The sequence below is a fragment of the Sorex fumeus genome, unplaced genomic scaffold (genome assembly GCF_029834395.1).
Source record: "Sorex fumeus unplaced genomic scaffold, SorFum_2.1 ptg000063l, whole genome shotgun sequence".
Lineage (NCBI taxonomy): Eukaryota > Metazoa > Chordata > Mammalia > Eulipotyphla > Soricidae > Sorex > Sorex fumeus.
In genome coordinates this window covers 76488805-76509194 of record NW_026606120.1, presented here as the reverse complement: position 1 = coordinate 76509194, position 20390 = coordinate 76488805, and the positions used below count along the sequence as shown (strand labels likewise).

Sequence of the window (20390 nt, the reverse complement as noted above, 5' to 3'; positions counted from 1 at the left end):
CCATCAAGCCCTTTAAGGAGATTCCCAAGATATTGCTACTGGTTAAGCCTTTTGTGTTTATTTTTTGTTGAGATTGGTTGCCGTCCACATTACATCCTATCCAATCTGGTGTGCTATTCCTGGTTTATCAGTGGTGTAAAGTTTGAGATCTCACTCAGCCACGAATGCTGCAGTGCAGTCCAAAATTTTTAACGTAATCAAACGGGCTGGAGCTACACTTTTACCTGGGTGGCAGCTTTGGGGTATGTGGGTGTCTGCCAGGACTTAAGTACAGGGAGATGGGAGAGGTAGCTCTTTCCTGATCATGAAAGAGACTTCAAACACAAAACCTGCATACCTACTTTTCAACAGGTTAACTTCTGGATGAAGCTGAGCGGTAGAGTTCAGCCAGGAGCATGGCAGCAATTGCAGAATGTGGAGGGTTTTGGCTGCCTGTGCTGTTTGCACAGGTGCTAGGCTCACCTGCTCCCCTGGGGTGCCCAAGGATGGTCTTGTATGGGGTATGGGAGAATTCTGCCCAGGGAATGTTTTGTTAATAATTTCACTTAGTTTAGGATTCTTCAGACAACTCACTGGGTCTGGGGATGTCACTCAATAGTGGTTGAGCTCTTGCTTTATTACTCAGGCCTCGAGTTGTGTTCCAAGTAACAAAGTGAAGAAAAGTTGAGCCCCCTTTCCTGTCTCACCCTTAGCACAGGTGAAGAGTGCCATAGAAAACAGGCCTGTCTGAATCCTTGCTCCACTTAGTGGATTAACACTAGCTGGGCTGGAGAGCTCCCGTCATCAGTGTGTGGCAGTCAACTATCCAGAGTGAGCTGGCAAGCATCTTGCCTCTAACTGTGGGAACAGTACCCACACCCCCTGAATCCTACCCTTTACCAGCCCATCATACAGAGAAATCTCTAATGTAGTTTTCACTGAAATAAGTTTTTTGTGGATCAGATCTGGTGATGCTCAGGGATGCTGGGGATCAAACCCTGGCCAGCTACACAGAAAACAAGTGTCCTAACCCCTCCAGCCCCTGGCTGAAAGAAATTCTGTTACAAGGTGGGGCTCTCAACCACCTGGACGTATAAGTCTGAGAAACTGGCTAATGGTTCTCCCCGGCTATAACCAGTACCCAGAGGCCTTGGGTTGACACACGGCAACATGGGGAGGACAGATTCCATCTTGCCTAAGGGCAGCAGATTAAGGGAGTGTTGGATTAACAGAAGTAGCCCCCCACCCCCAAGATCCCTTCGCCAGTGGTGACCAGAGGCCATTCCAGGCACTGTGATCCCTGGCTGTCCTAAGGGACCTTATACAGTGATCTACAACAGGGTTATAACTGCACGCAAGGCAAGTGCGTTAACCCTGTACTGTCTCTCTAACCCCAGACTCTTCCCCACAGTCCTTCATTCACCACCCACATCTTTTGTGATGTAAATATTCTCCATTTACAGCCTCAGATGTGAAACAGACAGACATAATTTTGATTTGATTTTTTAATGATTGAAACAACATTTAAAACCGCAGCTTCTGGAAGAACCATTTGTTCTTGCCGGTCTTGTATCTAAATGGGGAAAAAAGGGACACCAATGTGAGGAATATGGAGGCAAAATCCTGTTGGGGGGGAAAAAAAAATGAAACCACATCCCACCTGACCATCCCAAAGCTTACTAACCTCTCCTCAAACTTGACCTTGGCCTCTCTCCGGGCTTTGCGTTTAAGAGCTGGGTCTCTGAAGACATCCTTGTTGAGGATGGTTTTGTCCAAAGGGATGTCAACGGAGTACCTGGAGACAATGTGGAGGTAGCTAGATCAGCCTGTGTAGCCAGAACATCACACAGCCCCTCCTAGGTGCTGTGGGCTGTCAAGAGTTTGACTCCATCGGCCCATCACCAATATTTGTGCCAAAATTCTAGTATTCTTTGGAACCCCCCAGTTCTAACTCCCTTCGATATTATCCACTGGAAAATGTCATTTCTACAGTTTCCCACAACTGCTTGTTGGGGTAAAGACCAATCACTTTATCAGCCCATACAATCGTCTATCAGGGCAATAACACACCACAGGGTCAGGATCAGTCTCATCACAGCGGGCGGGTAAACAGTATTCCTGCATGGGTGTTTATAACACCATTCACAGGTCAAATAATATAGGCAGGTGGACAAGAAGCATACATGCACCTGCCCACTCCTATACCAGGGCCACGTTACTTCACTGGCCTTGTAGTCTGTGGGCCAGACGCATGTTGCATGTACCACACAATTATGGCAAGAATCAGGAACTTAAAAAGCATCTGGTAGCTGAATAGAATTGAGGAAGACTTAAAGGACACAACCAGTGGTGCTCAGGCTGGCTCTGCACCCAGGGTTACTCCTAAAGATTGTGCGGGGATATACAGGGTTCTGGCTATAGAACCAGGACAACTGCATGCAAAGCAAGCACTTTACCTGCTGTACTAAGCACAGCAGTAGGGCATTTGCCTTGCGCGCAGCTGGCCCAGCTGAGCCAGGTTTGATTCCTCTGCCCCTCTTGGAGAGCCCGGCAAGCGAGTATCTCGCCCGCACGGCAATCTACCTGTGATGTATTCAATATGCCAAACACAGTAACAAGAAGTCTCACAATGGAGACATTACTGGGCCTGCTAGAGCAAATCGATGAACAGGAGGACCATGACAATGACTAACTCTAGCCCCAAGACTTGCTCTCTTGACCCACCATATTTGAAAGCCTTACAGTTAGAAGGAAGCTGATGCCCAAACCTGAGTCCCAGCTACGTGCCAGGCAAGTGCCCTACTTGTTATACCATTGTGCAGGTTCTACAAAAACAAATTTCTATACAACGCTTAAAAGAATAAAAACCAAATGTGGCCCTGGAGAGGTAGTACAACAGGAAGGGTACTTGCACGCAACTTACCTGAATTAGATCCCTGGAACCCCATACCCCCCCCCCCCCAAGTACTGCCAGGAGTTACCTCTGAGCACTACTGTGGCCACCCCAAATAAAAAAACCAACCAAACTTGTGTGTGGGGGGGCGGTGGTGCTGGGGGGAGAAGGGTAGTTAGGAGGGGTGGGGGGTAGGGGAAGGTGAGGAGGGGTGTCCGAGGTGTTCTCTGATTTCCAAAACCCTGCTTGGCCAAGTCAGGGAAGCCAAACTGAAAACAGTTACATGGCTCCAAAATGAAAGGGACTTGGAAACTATGTGGCCATTTTATAAAGGACACTCTTGCAGTCATCATTTCATTCAATGGCACAGAGGGCAAAGAAAGTCAGTTTTACTCCCATTCTTCCTTCCCCCTTTTGGGCCACACCCAGCTGCACTCAGGTATCACCCCTGGTTCTGTGCTCCAAGGACCATACGTGATCCTGGGAACTGAACAGGGGTCACTGGTGTACAAGAGCCTCAGCCCCTAGCTTATCTCCCCCGATCCCTGTCCTGATATTTGAAAATACGCACCTTGTGGGCATGAGGTGATTATAGTTATAAACTTTCACGAAAGACTTGATCTTGGACCTTTTGGCGATTTTCTTCTTGCCCATGGCAGCTGTCACTTTGCGGGGGTAGCGGTCAATCCCAGCCACCAGGGCATGGCTGTAGGGGCGGTCTGAGGTGCCATCATCAATGTTCTGAACAAGTAATAATAAATCTGTTAGCCACGAAGGGCCCACTCAGCGCCTATGCTAGATGTTCTTAAGGCCTGTGATAGGAAGGATGGGGGGCCCCCCACCCCCTAAGATCTCAATTACATAGGAAGAAAACCACAAGGCCAGAACATCTTCCCATCAGAAGGAATCTGTAAAGGCTCTTGCAGGGAAGAAAAAAAGCAATTAAGAACAGTCAACATTCATATAGTCATTGCTATATACCAAGCTCTGGTTCTCAGATTTGTAGAGGGAACAAAAGCGAGGGCTCCAGTGTTCCCACAAGTGTATGGTGCCTCTTTACAGGCTGCAAAACAGTGGAAAGCTGACAGTGAAAAGCAACAACACTGTGACCACGCTGACCAGGACCCATTCCTCTTTCTACTGAACCCCAGCAGCATCACTTACTGCCCAACTCAAGTGAAAGCTCGAGCCCAGCTGCAAAGCAGGGTTCCAAGCAAGCACTTCACAAGCGCTATTATTATTATTATTATTTAGAAGCCTCTTCGGTTGCTAACTCACTAAGTCTTCGGAGTGCGATTCGTGTTTGTTTTGTTCTGCAACTCGCTCTCACAAGCCCTCCCGCACTAGCCGCGGCTGCAACGCTTGGAGGCTAACGCACTGAATCTCCCTCTCCAACCGCATGCTCGCAGCCCTCGGGAACGCGCCCGATCTCGCGGGGCCCGGATCGTACCTTCACGATGACCGCTTTGCGTCCCGAGTAGCGGCCGGCCAGGACCAGCACCACCTTCCCGGGTTTCATGAACTTGCCCATTTCTGCGGGGAGGAAGAGGGGAAAAAAAAGGCCCCTTTAACCGTCCGTCAGGCTGTGGTCGCGAGACTACAGACTGAGTTCACTGCTGTCGTGGCTGAGGTCGCCCACGAGCCCTACTTAGAGGGCAGAGTTCACCACGGAGTCGCCAGAGACCGGAGGATGGAAAACATCCAGTACCGTCGCGCAATTAAAACCCCGGGGCCGCGGATGGCGGCGGATTGGAGGACCCTGCCCCAGCCCCAACTCACCGACAGCAACCACTCGGGCCTACAGACGAAAGGAAGGACCTGCACTTCCGCTAACCTTTCACCCCCCCGGGAGAAGTGAGCTCATTTCCGGTTCCGCTCTTCCGCCCCGCCATACTTTTTTTAAGAGACGCTCAAGAATTTCAGTTACTGGCGGAAGAAGCCGGCTAGGGGAAAAGCTGGGCCTGGCAGCGCGTTTATCCAAATCAAACTTTATTAGCAGCTTTCACCGTACTCAAGTTGACAGAGAACTTCCGGTTGCCTGATGAAAGAACTAGCAGGGCTCTTGCGCGCAGCCTGTTCACACAGTCGCTCTGCTGTCTTTTGGTTGACGAGAGAGACAATCAAAAACTGCCTTTACCGCCCCCGCCTCCTTCGGGAGATTCGGGAAACAAAATAGGACATTACTTTCCATTATATGCACTATTAAGCGTAAGAAGGGAGAAACGAGTATGAAACAAGAGTATTTGCTCCAATAGCAAACGGGTAGGGCGTTTGCCTTGCATGCAGCTGACCTGGTCGGCCCAAGTTCGATTCCTCCGACCCCCTCGGAGAGCTCGCCAGAGTACCGAGAGTATCTCGCCAGCAAGGCGCAAAGTCTGGCAAGCTTACCCGTTTGGCATTCGATATGCCAAACACAGTAACAACAAGTCTCACAAAAGAGACGTTACTGGGCCCGCTCGAGCAAACTGATGAACAACGGAGGACAGTGCTATAGTGTAATTTTAGTGCAATATTTCCGAATAGATAAGCAGGGAGGAAGGATGAGAGTACACTATGCGAGGCAGAAGGAGTCTCTGTGGATACTATCTTATCAGACCCTTGAAACAGCACTGGGACATGGACTGTAGCTCCATTCCAAACCAGCATGCAGTGAATAAATAAAGACCATTGGCGGAGCTGGAACTCAGTCATCCCAGCTCCGGAACACAGTTCCCTGACTGTATGAGCATATGACACTATCTGACACCGTGTTAGGCAGGATGCTGGGCACTTTAGTCAGTTTACTTAAGCTTCCAACTCTTAGTCTTTATTTTTACTTTATTTTTGGTGGTGGGGGTAGCACACCTGGCTGTGTTCAGGACTGATTTCTAGTTCTGTGCTCAGGAATGACTCCTGGCGAAGTGCTAGAGATGGAACCCGGGTCGTCTGCATTCAAGGAAAGCGCCCTGTCTGCTGTAACTATTTCTTTGGTCCCTGAGTTTTAATTTTCATCTTATTTAGACATGAAGAATTTGAAATTCAGAAAAGATCTTAGCTATAGGAGGCCCGTTTTACAGTTTTTTTATTTTAATAATTTAAAACTAAAGAACTTATAGAACTGATGGACGAGTGGGATGGAATGATAGTACAGTGGGCAGGGCACTTGCCTCGCATGTGGCTGACCAGGGTTCTGTCCCCAGCATCTCAAATGATCATGGTCCCCAAACTCTCCAGAAGTGGTCCTTGAGTACAGAGCCACAAGTAAACCCTGAGCACGGCTGCGTGTGAACTCCCACCCCCTGACCCCAAAATTGTCTGGGCCAAATGTGGGGAAAAAACATGGTTTCACCACACTTTTTTGGGGGAGGGGTGAATAAGAGGGGTTTGGGCCACATCTGGTGATGCCTAGGAGATATTCCTAGCTCTGAGTGTACAAGAGTGCCCCTCTGACATTGCTCAGGGAATCATATGGTGTTGGAAATGGAACTAGAGTGGGCTGCACTCAAGGAAAAGGTTTACCTCCTATACTTTTCTTACCTTAGGAGTATTATGATGATGATGATTTTGAGTCACACTCTGCTTTGCTCAGGGTTTACTCCTGGTCGGGCTTGAAATAGAATTGGGTCAGCCATATCAGCAAGCATCTTTTCGGACCCACTCGAGCTAATTGATGAACAACGGGAGGACAGTGACAGTTACAGTGACACTCTCTCTAGCTGCCATAGGGCTTGTTTTATTTTGGGGCCACACCCAGCAATACTCCTGACTCTGTGCTCAGGGATTACTCCTGGTGGGCTCAGGGGACCATATGGAGTGCTGGGAATGGAACCCAGGTCGGCTGTGTGCAAGAGAAGTGACTCCCCCTATCCCACCTTAGGGATTTTAAACCTCTTTTTTTTTTCTTTTTGGGTCACACCCGGCGATGCTCAGGGATTACTCCTGGCTCTGCACTCAGGAATTACTCCTGGCGGTGCTAGGGGACCATATGGGATGCCAGGGATCTAACCCAGGTCGGCCACATGCAAGGCAAACGCCCTACCTGCTGTGCTATCGCTCCAGCCCCTAAACCTCACTTCTCTATCCTTTTCCACTTGTTCCTTAACTGATCCAGTTGATGAGTCTTGGTTCTACTGGGCTGGTGGTATAATGAAGAGTCCAAGGATGTGATGCTTCTTTGACCCTGCAGTGCAAGGCAAGCACCTTAACCCCAGTACTATCTCTCCAGCCTGGCAGCTCTACTGTTGAGCTACATTCCTTGAGGTAAAATGTTAGAATATAGGGGCTGGAGAGATAGCACAGCGGGTAGGGCGTTTGCCTTGCACGCGGTTGACCCGGGTTCGATTCTCAGCATCCCATATGGTTCCCTGAGCACTGCCAGGAGTGACCCCTGAGTGCAGGGCCAGGAGTAACCCGCCAGGTGTGACCCAAAAAGCAAAAAAAAAAAAAAAAAAGTTAGAATATAACTACTACAGAATTTGAATTCAGGAAACCTTTTTTTTCCCTTTTTTGGTCATACCCAGCGATCCTCAGGGCTTACTCCTGGATGGGATGCCGGGTATTGAACTCGGGTCGACCAAGGGCAAGGCAAACGCACTACCCTCTGTACTATCGCTCCAGTCCATTATCCTGGCTTTAAATTGCAGTTCTTCCATCATGGAAGCCCTGATAAAATGTTTAACCTCTCTGGAGCTGTTTCCTCAGCAGTAAAATGGGGATACTGTCTTGCCTTATGAATAGTGAGAATTAAATTAGAATAACCCAGGGTCCAGGAAATTAGTACAGGAAGTAAGGAACTTGCCTTGCATGTGGAAGACCCCAGTTCAAATCTGTGGTAATGCATATGGTCCTAAGTACCACCAGGGACCACTCCTGAGCACAGGTAGGAATAAGCCCTGGGTATCTGGGTGTCCTACCAAAAAATTTAGAATGACAAAAATGTTTCACGTGATGCTACCACAAAGCTTTAATATAAATCAACTTTTGTGATGCTTAGAATGTTGGGTTTTCTGTGAACTGAAGAGCAGTGGTTAGAAAAAGAAAAGGATAAACGGGCTGGAGAGATAGCACAGCGGGTAGGGCATTTGCCTTGCATGTGGCCAACCCGGGTTTGATTCCCAGCATCCCATATGGTCCCTTGAGCACCGCCAGGAGTGATTCCTGAGTGCATGAGAGCCAGGAGTAACCCCTGTGCATTGCTGGGTGTGACCCAAAAAAGAAAAAAAAAAGATAAACAGTGCTTGGAGAGGGCTGGGGGGGTAGCTCAGTGATGGGGCACTTGCCACCTTGCATGTGTGAAGATGTGGGTTTGGGTGCTGTAACTTTGCTTCATCCCAAATAAAAATATCTAGAAAGATAATGCCGTGGTGATAAGAGCTATGTCAGATGGCTACACAAGTGATCACCCACCTTAAATATCAAATAGATTTACCAGGGCGGATACAGAGCATTTGTGGTGAGATCTGTGGGAGGGGCTTTGTGAGGAACATGGATGACAATGCCAAGTTTACTTTTTAGTAAATTCATTCAGGAGGAAAAATCACCACTTAAACTGATTAGATCTAAGACATTTACTGGTGATTTTAGAGGGCAAAGAAGAGAGAAGGGAAATTACAATATGGATCAGAGAGACAATTGATAATGCCCAGGTTGACTTATAAACCAAAAACCAAGGGTCACTAAGATCTCTGCAGAGAAGCTAACAAAATACTATGTTTTTATTGGCAACCACATATATTTATAAAATTTCTCACAACGTTTTACATTCATCCTGTTTCATACAGACCTAATTGAATGAATTATCAGTTATACATATTAAATAACATTTTGACAAAATTAAGTTAAAATACACTAAAATGTAATTGTGCAGACACAAAGTGCAGCAGGCAACTTAATACACAAACAGCACTCAGTAATATTCCGAGCCCATTTGGTTTTTCATAAAGTGATACCCTTTGCCTCTCTTTGGTCAGTCCTGGAGCAATATGCAAACTGCATGACAACTAAGAACATCACAGGGTAAAAGCCTAAAAGATTTTATCAAGTAGGATGGATGTAGATTCAGTTTTACAAAGAGATGCTTAGACCCTTGTCCCTAGTGATCTGCTGCAGTTCCTACTACATGACCCATACTTCCTCCTCCATCATCCAGTCTCTAGGCTCCAGGCATGTGTACCTAGAGTTACTACATCACCAATGTGCATTCTGTTCCGTCTTTGACTTGGGGGAAAGGGTAGTCTCAAGGAGTACACCTCTAACACATTTACTCCTGATTGTAGCACAAACACATTTACTTCTGGTAAGATGTATCCATCACCCTAGGAGGTGATGAGAGGAAAGGGTCCTCGCCAAAGGACATGCTACAGACCATGATTGTCATTCCTCATAAACCACCAGTTCCCAGACTGTGATCTGTGTCATGAGAAGGGAACTACCTAGATTTGTTCTCACCTCTATGTGAAAGACAGCTCCTATTCAAACCAATTTGTGGTTAACTCCTGTAGAAGTTCTGTTGGTGGGTATTCCCATCCCTCACCTTATGTTTATTTTTATAAGGGCCTCACCCAGTGGTCCTTAGAAGGCCAGGATCTCACCATGTTATGAATGGGTTCTACCACTTGAGCTCTCTCCTAAACCCTCATTCCTACTTTTGTTTTTTTGGGGAGGAGTTTTGGGCAACACCTGGCAATGCTTAGGGTTTATTCCTGGCTCTGCACTCAGGATCACTCCTGATGGTGCTCAGGGGACCATATGGATGCTGGAGATCAAACCTGCGTAGGCTGCATGCAAAGCAAGCACCCTACCTGCTGTATTATCTCCCTCTCCCCCAGTCCTTCTTTTAGAGGGAATGAATCAAAGAGGGCTATCCATATGTCAGGGAAAAAGGGGCATCGGTATTCAGAAAAGGAACTTACATTCTGGCCTTAGGGTGCTATAATACTTGTTTCAAGTGGGGAAAGATGCCTCTGAAATAACCAGAGCCTTAAGTTGACTATTTTCAAGATCAACTGATATTGTCATTCACTGCCACAAACAGGAGTGAATAGGTTTTGTAAGAACAGTCATGGTGTGAGTCGGTGTATTAACTGTGTCCAATGACTGCTTTTTTCCCATAGGTCCAAATATCTGTGCCCTGATGCACTGATGACATACTGGGCCAGAATCTTTTAACAAAAGCGTACCCAGCATATCTTTCTAATATACTCAGCTGGTGGGGGAAATAGACTGAGTCATTTGGCAAAGGAAAGATGCCCTTTCCCTCCTTCCTGCTCCTACCCCAGAAGGCTGTTGTATCCCAACTGAGCAAGGTGCTGGTCCAGGGCCAGGGTGTTTTCATCAAAAAGCATCTTTGATGTTCTTGAGCTGGCGCACAGCCAGGTCCACAGGGAGGCTGAACTTGAGGCTGCTGAGGCGGCTGAGCAGGTTGAGGGCGCTCTCAAAGCCTGTGTGTGCCATGTAGCTCCAGGGCTGGTAGTGGGCCTCGATGAGTGACCCTGACTTGCAGATGAGGTTCATCCAGGACACAAGACGCTGCTCATTCAGTGCCATGCACACCAAGGCCTTCAACTCTGAGTCTGCACTGCGTTTAAAAGGGTCGTGTTCTGTCAGCACCATGTGGATGGCCGTCAGCAGACTCTGCTTGGGGGTCACAGCCGTGCCTCCCCCAACAGGCAGTGCGAAGGACTGGGAGAGCTTCCGGGCTGGGGATTCCACGTAGGCACGGCCGTTCTTAGCATGGTAGTACTTGACAAAGAGCTCCCAGGGGTGCATGGCCTCTGGGGCTGAGGAGAAGGCAGGCAGCAAACAAGCAATGGGGGCCATGACCAGGCTCATCCCTGGGGAGGAGGCATATAGTCCATGGGCCAGCAGGTCCCTCACCGCCACCGTAAGCTCCTTTCGCACGGCCATGGTCAGCTCGTCCTTGCCTCCCAGAGCAAGGTCCTGGAGGTTGGCTGACGTGATGACATGGCCATGTGGCTGATGCCGTAAGGCCAGCTGCTTCACTCGGTCGACGGATGCCTCCAGTCTCTTGAGTAAGGGTGAGTAATCTGTGTCAGTTTGGCCCCGCTGCCACAGGGTTTGTGGGATCTGGCCAGTGGTACAACCGAACTGGCTAACGGCAAAGATCTGGAGCATGGCCAGCGCCCGGCGCATCAGGTGCAGCCCAGTCTCCTGGGCCCTCTTCATGTCGTCTGCCTTTGCTGTTCAGAAACATGATGAGAGTCAGTGAGAGGGACACTCAACAAAGACAGAGGGCCAATCAAGTCACAAGCTGAGATTGTGACTTGCTTCCGAGCTACAGCATGAGTCTCAGAGGTGGCCAAGAGTCTCCCAGAATCAGAATTTTTTTTTTCCTTTTGAGCCATACTTGGTGATGCTCAGAGGTTACTCCTGGCTCTGCACTCAGTAATTACTTCTGGAACTGCTCGGGGGACCATATGGGATGCTGGAGATCGAACCCAGGTTGGCAAATGCCCTCCCCCACTCCCTGCTGGACTATCACTTGATTCCCGACTTGTTCTTTTTTTTTTTTTAATTAAACATACCATGATTTACAGAGGTATTCTGCATACAGCTGTTTCAAGCATTTAGTATTCCAACACCACCAGTGTGCCTTCCCTCAACCATTGGGCTGAATTGTCTTTTGGGGCAAGCTGTTGATAGTTGCATTGAGACAGATGAATAGAAAATCAACCATTGGGCTGGAGCAATAGTACAGCGGGAAGGGCGTTTGCCTTGCACTCGCCAGATTCGATTCCCAGCATCCCATATGGTCCACCCAAGCACCACCAGGAGTAATTCCTGAGTGCAGAGTCAGGAGTAACACCTGTGCATTGCTGGGTGTGACCCCCCCCGCAAAAAAAAAGAAAGAAAATACAACCATCTGAAGTGTACAAGCAGGAACTGGGGGGATGGCTCAAAGGGTTAAAGGACACGCATTGCATGCACTAGGCCCTGAGTTCCATGCCTGGCACCAAGAAGCTCCCAGCAGTGCTGGGGAGAGTGCATACAACCTCAGCCCACACCTGAATATTGCTGGGATTGCCCCTCAGTCTCCACAGAACTGTTTGGAAGAGTACCCAGTCCAATAATGTATATAAAAAATGTAAAATGCTTCTAGTTTATTCACTGTCATGAGTGTCTCAGGGGCCAGTATTTTCTTTTCTACGCTTCTGCCCAAGTTCCCAGCCCAAGGCCACTGCAAATCTCCTTTCTCCTTTGAAAGCTGGACTTACCTTTACCATTTCCTGGAGGCCGTCTGCTCCCAGTCCTGGTGGCGCCATTTGCTGCCTTCCCTGCAGCCCTGCACTCACAGTGTCCACCCTGTGACGGCACAGGGCTGCCCGCTTCATCTGAAACCAGACGTTACAAAGAGGAGATACTTACAGAACCTCTTCATGGCACATTTACCAAGGGTGACTATTTACTAGTGTTTATTCCATGGCAAAACTTTTACATACAGAGTCTGTATTGTGTGGAACAGGGACCGGCACAGGATCTGGCTTAATTAAATATTTGCTGAGTGAAACAGTATGAATCATTACTTACTAGACTAGGGGAGTGGAAGCAGAGAGGTTAGGAACCTGCCCAAGGAATCAAGGCCAGGAAGTGGCAGAGCCAGACCTTCCTGTATGGCTCTTAAATCCATGCTTTCCCCACTCTGTGACTCTGGTTCCCTGACTGAGTATTGAGCCTCTTAAATAATCAGGATGTCAGAACTGGTCCCTGAGGTACTCCGAATACATTTAACTGTTGTAACATCTACCCACTCTTCTCTCCCAACCCTTCCTCTGACCTTGGATGAAGTTGATGAACATCTCGAGGTCTCGGATCTGAGTTTTCAGCTGCTCGACCAACTGCTCTTTCACTCGGGCAGGGTTGACAATTTGTGCCACAGCGACATCCACACGCTGCCGAAGCTCATCCGTGGACAGTGAGCTGAGGTCCTCGTTCAGGTTCATGTCCAGTTTCTTTATTAGCTCATCTATGATCACCTAGCAAGACCGTATGCAATAAGTACAAGCTTTGGAGTTTTCATGAAGGCTAGGAGGAGAACTACTGCTTCCTACCCTAAAATCAAATACACAGAGAACTTCCTGTTTGTGAGGGAATGTATGCTCCTGCCAACGATCAGGGTGAGGGCACAGACCCCTTGCTTCTTTTAAGACTGATAAGAGGGGCCGGAGAGATAAGACAGTGGGTAGGGCATTTGCCTTGCATGCAGTCAACCTGGGTTCAATCCCTGGCACCCCATATGGTTCCTTGAGCCTTACCAGGAATGATCTCTGGGCGCAGTCACAATAAGTCCTGAACAAAGGCGAACGCAGGACACCCCCTCCCAGAAAAAATAAAGTGAAAAGAATCCTTTGATATTCTCCAACAGAAATGACTCTTTTTACTGCATTTTCTTCCCCAGACCAGGCAGCTACCACTAAGAACCATGTGAATAATCCAAAATGGCTGATAATTCAGAGAGCCATTCTACCAAGGCCTCCGAGAGAATAAACACCAGTTTTATTTAGTTTCTAATTCTTCTCATCCTTTCTTACCTTATGAAACTAAAGAAATTGGGCCAGAGCGATAGTACAGTGGGTAGGGCATTTGCCTTGCACGCGGTCAACCTGGGTTATATCTCCGGCATCACATATGGTCCCCAAACCCCATCAGGAGTGATGCCTGAACTCAGAGTCAGGAGTCCTGAGTACCACTGGGTGGGAGCCCCAAAGCAAAACAAAAAACAAAGAAGAAACTAGAGAAATTTCTACTATGCCGGGGATGTGATTCAGTAGAGTCTTAGATGTGTGAGGCTCTAGATTCAATCATAAGCAGCACAAATAAACAAAAATCCAAAACCAAAAGGAACTCTTTAGGGGCTGGAAAGACAGTACAAGTGGTAAGGTGCTTCTGCCTTGCAAGGAGCAGGCCTGGAGTCAATCCCTAGAACAACATATGGTCCCGAGTATAACTAGGAGTGAACCTTGAGCACAGAGCCAGGAATAAGTCCTGAGCATAGTTGGGTATGCCAAACACACACACACACACACACACACACACACACACACACACACACGCGCGATCAATGCACATTGTTAGGAATATTTTGAAATCCAGCCCCCCCGCCCTGCACCCCAATCAATCAGTGCACATTGTTAAGAACATTTTGAAATCCAGCCTAACCAGGATATCACAAGGTGAGAACAAGAAGCAGCAGCTATACCTGTTTCAACCAGCAGATTTACCTGCCTGCTCAGGTATTAATATTAAGTGAATATCCCACAGCTGTGTATCTCTTAATAGTGTTTCCATCAAGGATGGGGTGCACACACATGTTGGTGCCAAGATGTTTATTTTTCCACTTACTTTCAAATTTTTTATTTCTGGACCGCACCCAGATGTGTTCAGGGCTTATTCCTGGCTCTGCACCCAGGGGTCACTCCTGACAGGGCTGGGGAATAATTTGTGGTTCTGGGGATCAAACCCAGGTTCGACACATGTAAGTGCCCTACCGATTGTACTACTGGTCTGGCCTCAATCTTCTCCCATTTGTGAGCCCTTCATGGCTGAGAATTTTTTTTTTCTTTTTTGGGGAGGACATGCCTGGAGGTAGTAAGGGCTTAACCCTGGCTCTGTGCTCAGGGATCATTCCTGGCAGGGCTCGGACAATATGCATCACTGTTGGGGATCAAATTGGAGTCAGCAACATGCAAGGAAATGTCTTAATCCCCAAACTCTCTCTCCAGTCTCACATCTAATTTTATGTAACCCCAGGATATACGTATAGAAAAATAGAAATATATCAAAGTTACTGATAATGAAGTATCCTAATCCCTGTACCATCACTGTCACTGTCCTCCCGTTGTTCATCGATTTGCTCAAGCAGGCCCAGTAATGTCTCCATCATAAGACTTTGTTGTTACTGTGTTTGGCATATTGAATACATCATGGGTAGCTTGCCAGGCTTTGCCATGCGGGCGAGATACTCTCCATAGCTTGCCGGGCTCTCCGAGAGCGGCAGAGGAATCGAACTCAGGTCAGCCATGTTGGCTGCATGCAAGGCAAATGCCCTACCCGCTGTGCTATCGCTCCAGCCCTGATATATATATATATATATATATATATGTGTGTGTGTGTGTGTGTATGTATGTGTATATATATATATATATATATATATATATATATATACATATATGTAGTTTATTTGATTTGTTTTGGGCCACACCCAGCAAAGCTCAGGGGTTATTTCTGGCTCTGCATTCAGGAATTACTCCTGGCAGTATTCAGGGGACCACACGGGATGCTGGAGATTGAACCTGGGTCAGTTGCGTGTAAGGCAAGTGCCCTATCTCCAGCCCCCAACATGTAGCTTTGGGCTATATTAAAGTTAACCTAGATCCCTGGAAAATGTATAATCTGAGGGTGGGTAGCAAAATAAAAATTTAGTCTATATTGTATGATGTGCCTACGTAAAACTTTTATAACTAAATAAAATTTAGCCAATAAATTATGTAATAAATTGTAATCAACAATAAGAAATTATTAAATAAAGTACTACTATAGTGTAGTAGTGCTTAACAATACCTTCAAAAGGGAGCTTATCCATCCTATGATACGGCTTTGGAACATCTGATTCTATATGGAAATAAAACCTGGTCCCACGTAACAGCAAAGGGGCCCTCCCAAGGGCTTGGGAGCAGCAGGCTGGGGAAACTGCCCTGTGAAACTGTGCTGAAGAGGTGCGGCAGCCTGGGGGTGCAGGGGGGCCGTCTCAGGTGCCTGCTCACCCGCTGTCTTTCCAGGACCATGGACTGTGGCAAGGAGTCATAACTGCCTTCTTGATAGGCAAACGTTTCCAGGTCATCCAGCTGGGTTTTGAGCTGCAGTATCAGTTCCTTCTGTTTCTCTCGTTGAGTTTCCAGGCGTTCCTGTTTCTCCTGCTCACTCTAAGACAACAAAATACTTAAGTCTATTTCACAGGAAAAGGACAATTCAGGACACACTGGAGTTGTTCGATTGCCACACCCAGAGATGCTCAGGGCTTATTCCTGGCTGGCACTCAGAGATCACTCCTGGTGAGCCTGGGGGGACCGTATGCAGTGCTGGGGATCAAACCTGGATTGGCCATGTGCAAGGCAAGTGCTATACCCACTGTATTATCATTCTGGCTCTAAGGATGCATTTTATTATTATTGGTTTGGGGGCCACACTCAGGGCTTACTCCTAGCTCTGTGCTCAGGGATCACTCCTGGCAAGCTCATATGGGGACCATATGGGATTCTGGGGATTGAACCTGGGTTGGCCATGTTCAAGGCAAACACCCAACCTGATGTACTATCTCTCCAGCCCCTAACTTTATTATTATCTGTAATTACATTTTTTTTCAGCGCCAGAGATTGAACCTCACACAAGTGAGTCACATGTTCTACTCAGCAGTAGCACATACTTCCCAAGACTGCATTTTGTTTTAAAATTTTTGGGGGGCGGGGGTCACACCTGGCGATGCACAGTGATTACTCCTGGCTCTGCACTCAAGAATTACCTGTGGCGGTGCTCAGGGGACCATATGGGATGCTGGGAATCAAACCCAGGTTGGCCACGTGCAAGGCAAACGCCCTACCTGCTGTGCTATTGCTCCAGCCCCAAAGACTACATTTTTAAATTAAAATTCTAAAAGGTATTATAGAGGTTTGGAGAGAGGTTCAACAGGCTGAGGGCATGCAAGAGGCCCAGGTTGATTCCCAGCACTGTAGAGTCCCCTGAGCACCCCCATGAAATGACTTCTGAACAAGCACAGAGTAGCCCCTGAGCACCACCTGGTGTCGCCCCTAAAGATTAATTTTAACCATATAACAGTACTTACCAGACCCTCCAGAAGGTATGGGTAAGAAAGGAAAGAAAAATTAACTTTTTTTTCAGGTTTTTAAGAAAGCAATCCTTTTGCTTTAGTTTTGTATTAACATAAAAGCTTTTTGCTGTATACTCTTTCCATTCTTCTTCAAGTTTTGTGGTTTTCCCCCTTAGAATCCTATCCCCCTTCCTGTCTTAGTTAAGACTTAACTATGGGGGCTGGAGCAATAGCACAGTGGATAGGGCGTTTGCCTTGCACGCAGCTGACCCGGGTTTGATTCCCAGCATCCCATATGGTCCCCCAAGCATTGCCAGGAGTGATTCCTGAGTGCAAAGCCAGGAGTAACCCCTGAGCATCGCCAGGTGTGACCCAAAAAGAAAAAAAAAAACCAAAAAACTTAACTATGTTTGAGCAGAAGGTATCCTCTATCTCCTCAGGCGGATCATCTAGTCCTCTGTATTTTGTACATACCTCAACTCCAGATTTGCCACACTGTAATTCTTTAATATTTGGTCTCCCCAGTCTCTGAGCTCCCGAAAGACCAAGGCCTTAAGTAGATGCCTTCGATGCTAATCACATAGCCTGGCACAGGGTAAGCTCTCATTGCACATTCTTGGTGTGTTACAAAATGAATCTGACAGTGGATCAGAAAAACACACTTTAAATAAAGAACTCTGAATTGAGAGAGTTGTATAAGGAAGCAAAGAAGATAGAACTGGAACATGTACTGTCTTAACTGTACCCTAACTTTATTAAATCAAGGAAGAAAACAGCTATAAATTCTAGCTACATCCATGACTATATCTAGGATGCTCCCATGCTCTGATGACTGCAGTCCGCTCATCACTGGCATGTGGACACATATGCTTGCTAGGTGAGAACAGGAAGGTCTGACGCAAGGCACAAAATGGGAATTTATTATTTTTTTTTTTAGCATTAAATTCAGAGCAAACATTTTTGCTTTTTTTGAGGGGGGGTCACAACGGCATTGCACAGGGGTCCTCCTGGCTCTGCACTCAGGAATTACCCCTGGCAGTGCTCAGGGGACCAGATGGGATGCTGGGAATCAAACCTGAGTTGGCCGTGTGCAAGGCAAATGCCCTATCCACTGTGCTATCGCTCCAGCCCCAGAGCAAACATTTTTGGAATTGAGGGCTAAGGGTCAAAGATGTACCTCGGAGTATTTGCTCTCTGGGTCACACCCAGTGATGCTCAGGGGTTACTTCTGGCTCTGCACTCAGGAGTTACTCCTGGTGGTACTCGGGAAACCATATGGGATATTGGGGATTGAATCCAGGTCAGCCACATGCAAGACAAATGCCCTACCTGCTATCACTCTAGCCCCAAGATTAAAGATTTTTTTTTTCTTTTTAGGTCACACCTGGCGATGCACAGGAGTTATTCCTGGCTCATGAACTCAGGAATTACTCCTGGCGGTGCTTGGGGGACCATATGGGTTGCTGGGAATAGAAGCCGGGTCGGAGTGTGCAAGGCTAACACCCTACCCACTGTGCTATCATTCCAGCCCTGATTACAGATTTTTTTTAAAAGAAATTTTTATTACTTTGTGTGTGTGTGTGTGTGTGTGTATTACGGGTCACATCTAGGTGGTGAGCAGGGAACTACTTCTAGCTGTGCTCATGGTTGCTCTGGGAATCATGGGGTACCAGGGACGAAGTGGGCTGACCACACATATGGAGCCATATCCACTGGCCCCACCATTCTGCATGTTTGTGAGCTGTACACTTTTAAAAGCTGTATTGTTTCTGAGAGTGAAAAATGAGCTAAAAGGGGCTGGAGTGATAGCACAGCGGGTAGGGCGTTTGCCTTGCACGCAGCCAACATGACCAACACAGGTTTAATTCCCAGCATCCCATATGGTCCCCTGAGCACCGCCAGGAGCAATTCCTGAGTGCATGAGCCAGGAGTAATCCCTGAGCATTGCCGGGTGTGACCCAAAAAGAAAAAAAAAAAAAAGCTAAAAGAGGACTGCATCCATGTAAAACTTGGGTGCTCCTCACTCTGGAACAAGGGGCCACAGTAATTCTCTTTTCTATTCCTGAAAAGTATGGTGATGTGAGGTAGGGCTATTCCTGGAGCAAAGAGCTGTGGGTACTTGACAAGCTTTCTGGGTTCAAATCAACCTACACTGGGCCAGAGAGATAATAGAGAGGTTAGGGTGCTTGCCTTGCATACAGCTCACCCAGATCCAATCCCAGCACCACATGGTTCCAAGGACCATTGGGTGTGCACCCCCCAACCCCCACCCAAAAAAAAACCCACATATGAACAACAAAAAAAAGGAAGCCGTGTGTTGATTCTAACTTGAAGAATAGAAAAGATGGAGAAAAGACCTCTCTCCAACAGTCTTCTAGAGACTCAAATATTGTAAGGAAATGACCCCGTGGTGGGGTAAATCGTTTCAAAGTGGGCAAACTGGATGAAGCTGTAAGTAACCTTAAGGACCTCGTGTAGCATACCTGGCTATTACGCAGGCTGGAAAAGTAATTTTAAAAGTAGCAACGTTAGGATATTAAAACTGTCAGGAGTTGTGTTTCTTTCACGTACTAAGAGACCCCGGGGTTTTCGAAAGCTCTCACCCAGACAAGCGAAAGCAAAAATCACAGACCTCCACTGGGTCCCAGCAACCCAGGGACATCAGCTAGCTCTTCCCTTGTCAGCTTTCTCAACCCCTGGGGTCGGGGTGCTTGTCGGCAAACACTCGCAGCCCGGACACGGGCATTTCAGGGGTGATGATGGCAAGGTGAGAGGCAGCAGCAAAGCTTTTGGCTGCTCCTAATATCCCGTTCTCCCACACCTTCCCCTGGTCGCCGGTCCCCGTTCTGCCAGGTTTTTTGGGGGGGGCGCGTGCTTCCCTAATCCCGCGGACTCCATTCATCCCCGCCCCGGGCAGCGCTCCGAGCCGCTCACCTGCTCCTCGCCCCGCCACCGCGGCCGGTCCCCCGGCAGCCCGTCCCCCTCGTCGCCGGCGGGGTCCTCGGGTCCCCCGTAACCCAGGACGTGAGGACAGCCGCGGAAGGCAAAGTCCTCGAGCTCGCGCAGGAGGCGCTGCTGCTCGGCCGGCGCCCCGCGCACCACCTGGCGCAGGCGGAACTGCACCTGCGCGAAGTGCGAGGACAGCGCGAGCAGCGCCGAGTCCAGCCGCCGCCGTTCGGCCCGCAGCCGCCGCAGCGTCCGGCCAGGCGAGTCCGGCGGGGAGCCCGGGGCCGCGCCCACCTCCTCGGCCGCCGCCACCGCCCCGACCGGGGCCCAGCGCACGGCCTCGCACGGCGGCAGCGACTCCTCTTCCTCCTCCTCCTCCTCCTCCTCGTCGTCCTTCGCTGCCACCGCCGCCGCCGTCGCCGGGACCGGCTCGGCAGCTGCGCCCGCGGCCGCCATCTTTCCGGAAGCGCCGCCGCACGTCAGCCGCGCCCCCTCGCTGCTATGGCAACAGCGCGGGCCGCCCTGGAACCTGCGGGAGCGGGTGGGCGGGGCTCTGACGTCACGGGGCTCAGCTGTCACTGAGGCCCGACCTTCCTCCGGGAGCTGAGTTTCGCGGTCGGTGGTGAATCAGGCAGTGTTAGAGACGCAGATGAACGAAACGCGAAATAAATCTGTGCATGTGAATCAGGGCCCCTCTGACGGGTCGTTTATTCTCGAATTTCTGGAAAGTTTATTTTTAGATTTTCCAATCAC

The 20390-nt window shown here is 48.5% G+C and overlaps 2 protein-coding genes across 2 annotated transcripts; both read right to left on the bottom strand.

Annotated features, from left to right (window-relative positions):
* Window positions 1-1469: 1469 nt before the first annotated feature.
* RPL27 (ribosomal protein L27) lies at window positions 1470-4723 on the bottom strand. Its single transcript, XM_056127503.1, has 5 exons — window positions 4652-4723; window positions 4323-4405; window positions 3444-3613; window positions 1664-1774; window positions 1470-1552 (listed from the first exon to the last, which is right to left on the bottom strand). Exons 2-5 carry the CDS (start codon window positions 4401-4403, stop codon window positions 1504-1506), a joined length of 411 nt encoding a protein of 136 aa, XP_055983478.1. The 5' UTR covers window positions 4404-4405; window positions 4652-4723; the 3' UTR covers window positions 1470-1503.
* A 3826-nt stretch (window positions 4724-8549) lies between these two features.
* Window positions 8550-20118, bottom strand: RUNDC1 (RUN domain containing 1). Its single transcript, XM_056126829.1, has 5 exons — window positions 19626-20118; window positions 15631-15789; window positions 12645-12843; window positions 12085-12201; window positions 8550-11049 (listed from the first exon to the last, which is right to left on the bottom strand). The coding sequence occupies exons 1-5, from the start codon at window positions 20091-20093 to the stop codon at window positions 10184-10186; spliced, it is 1809 nt and encodes a 602-aa protein (XP_055982804.1). The 5' UTR covers window positions 20094-20118; the 3' UTR covers window positions 8550-10183.
* Window positions 20119-20390: the final 272 nt, after the last annotated feature.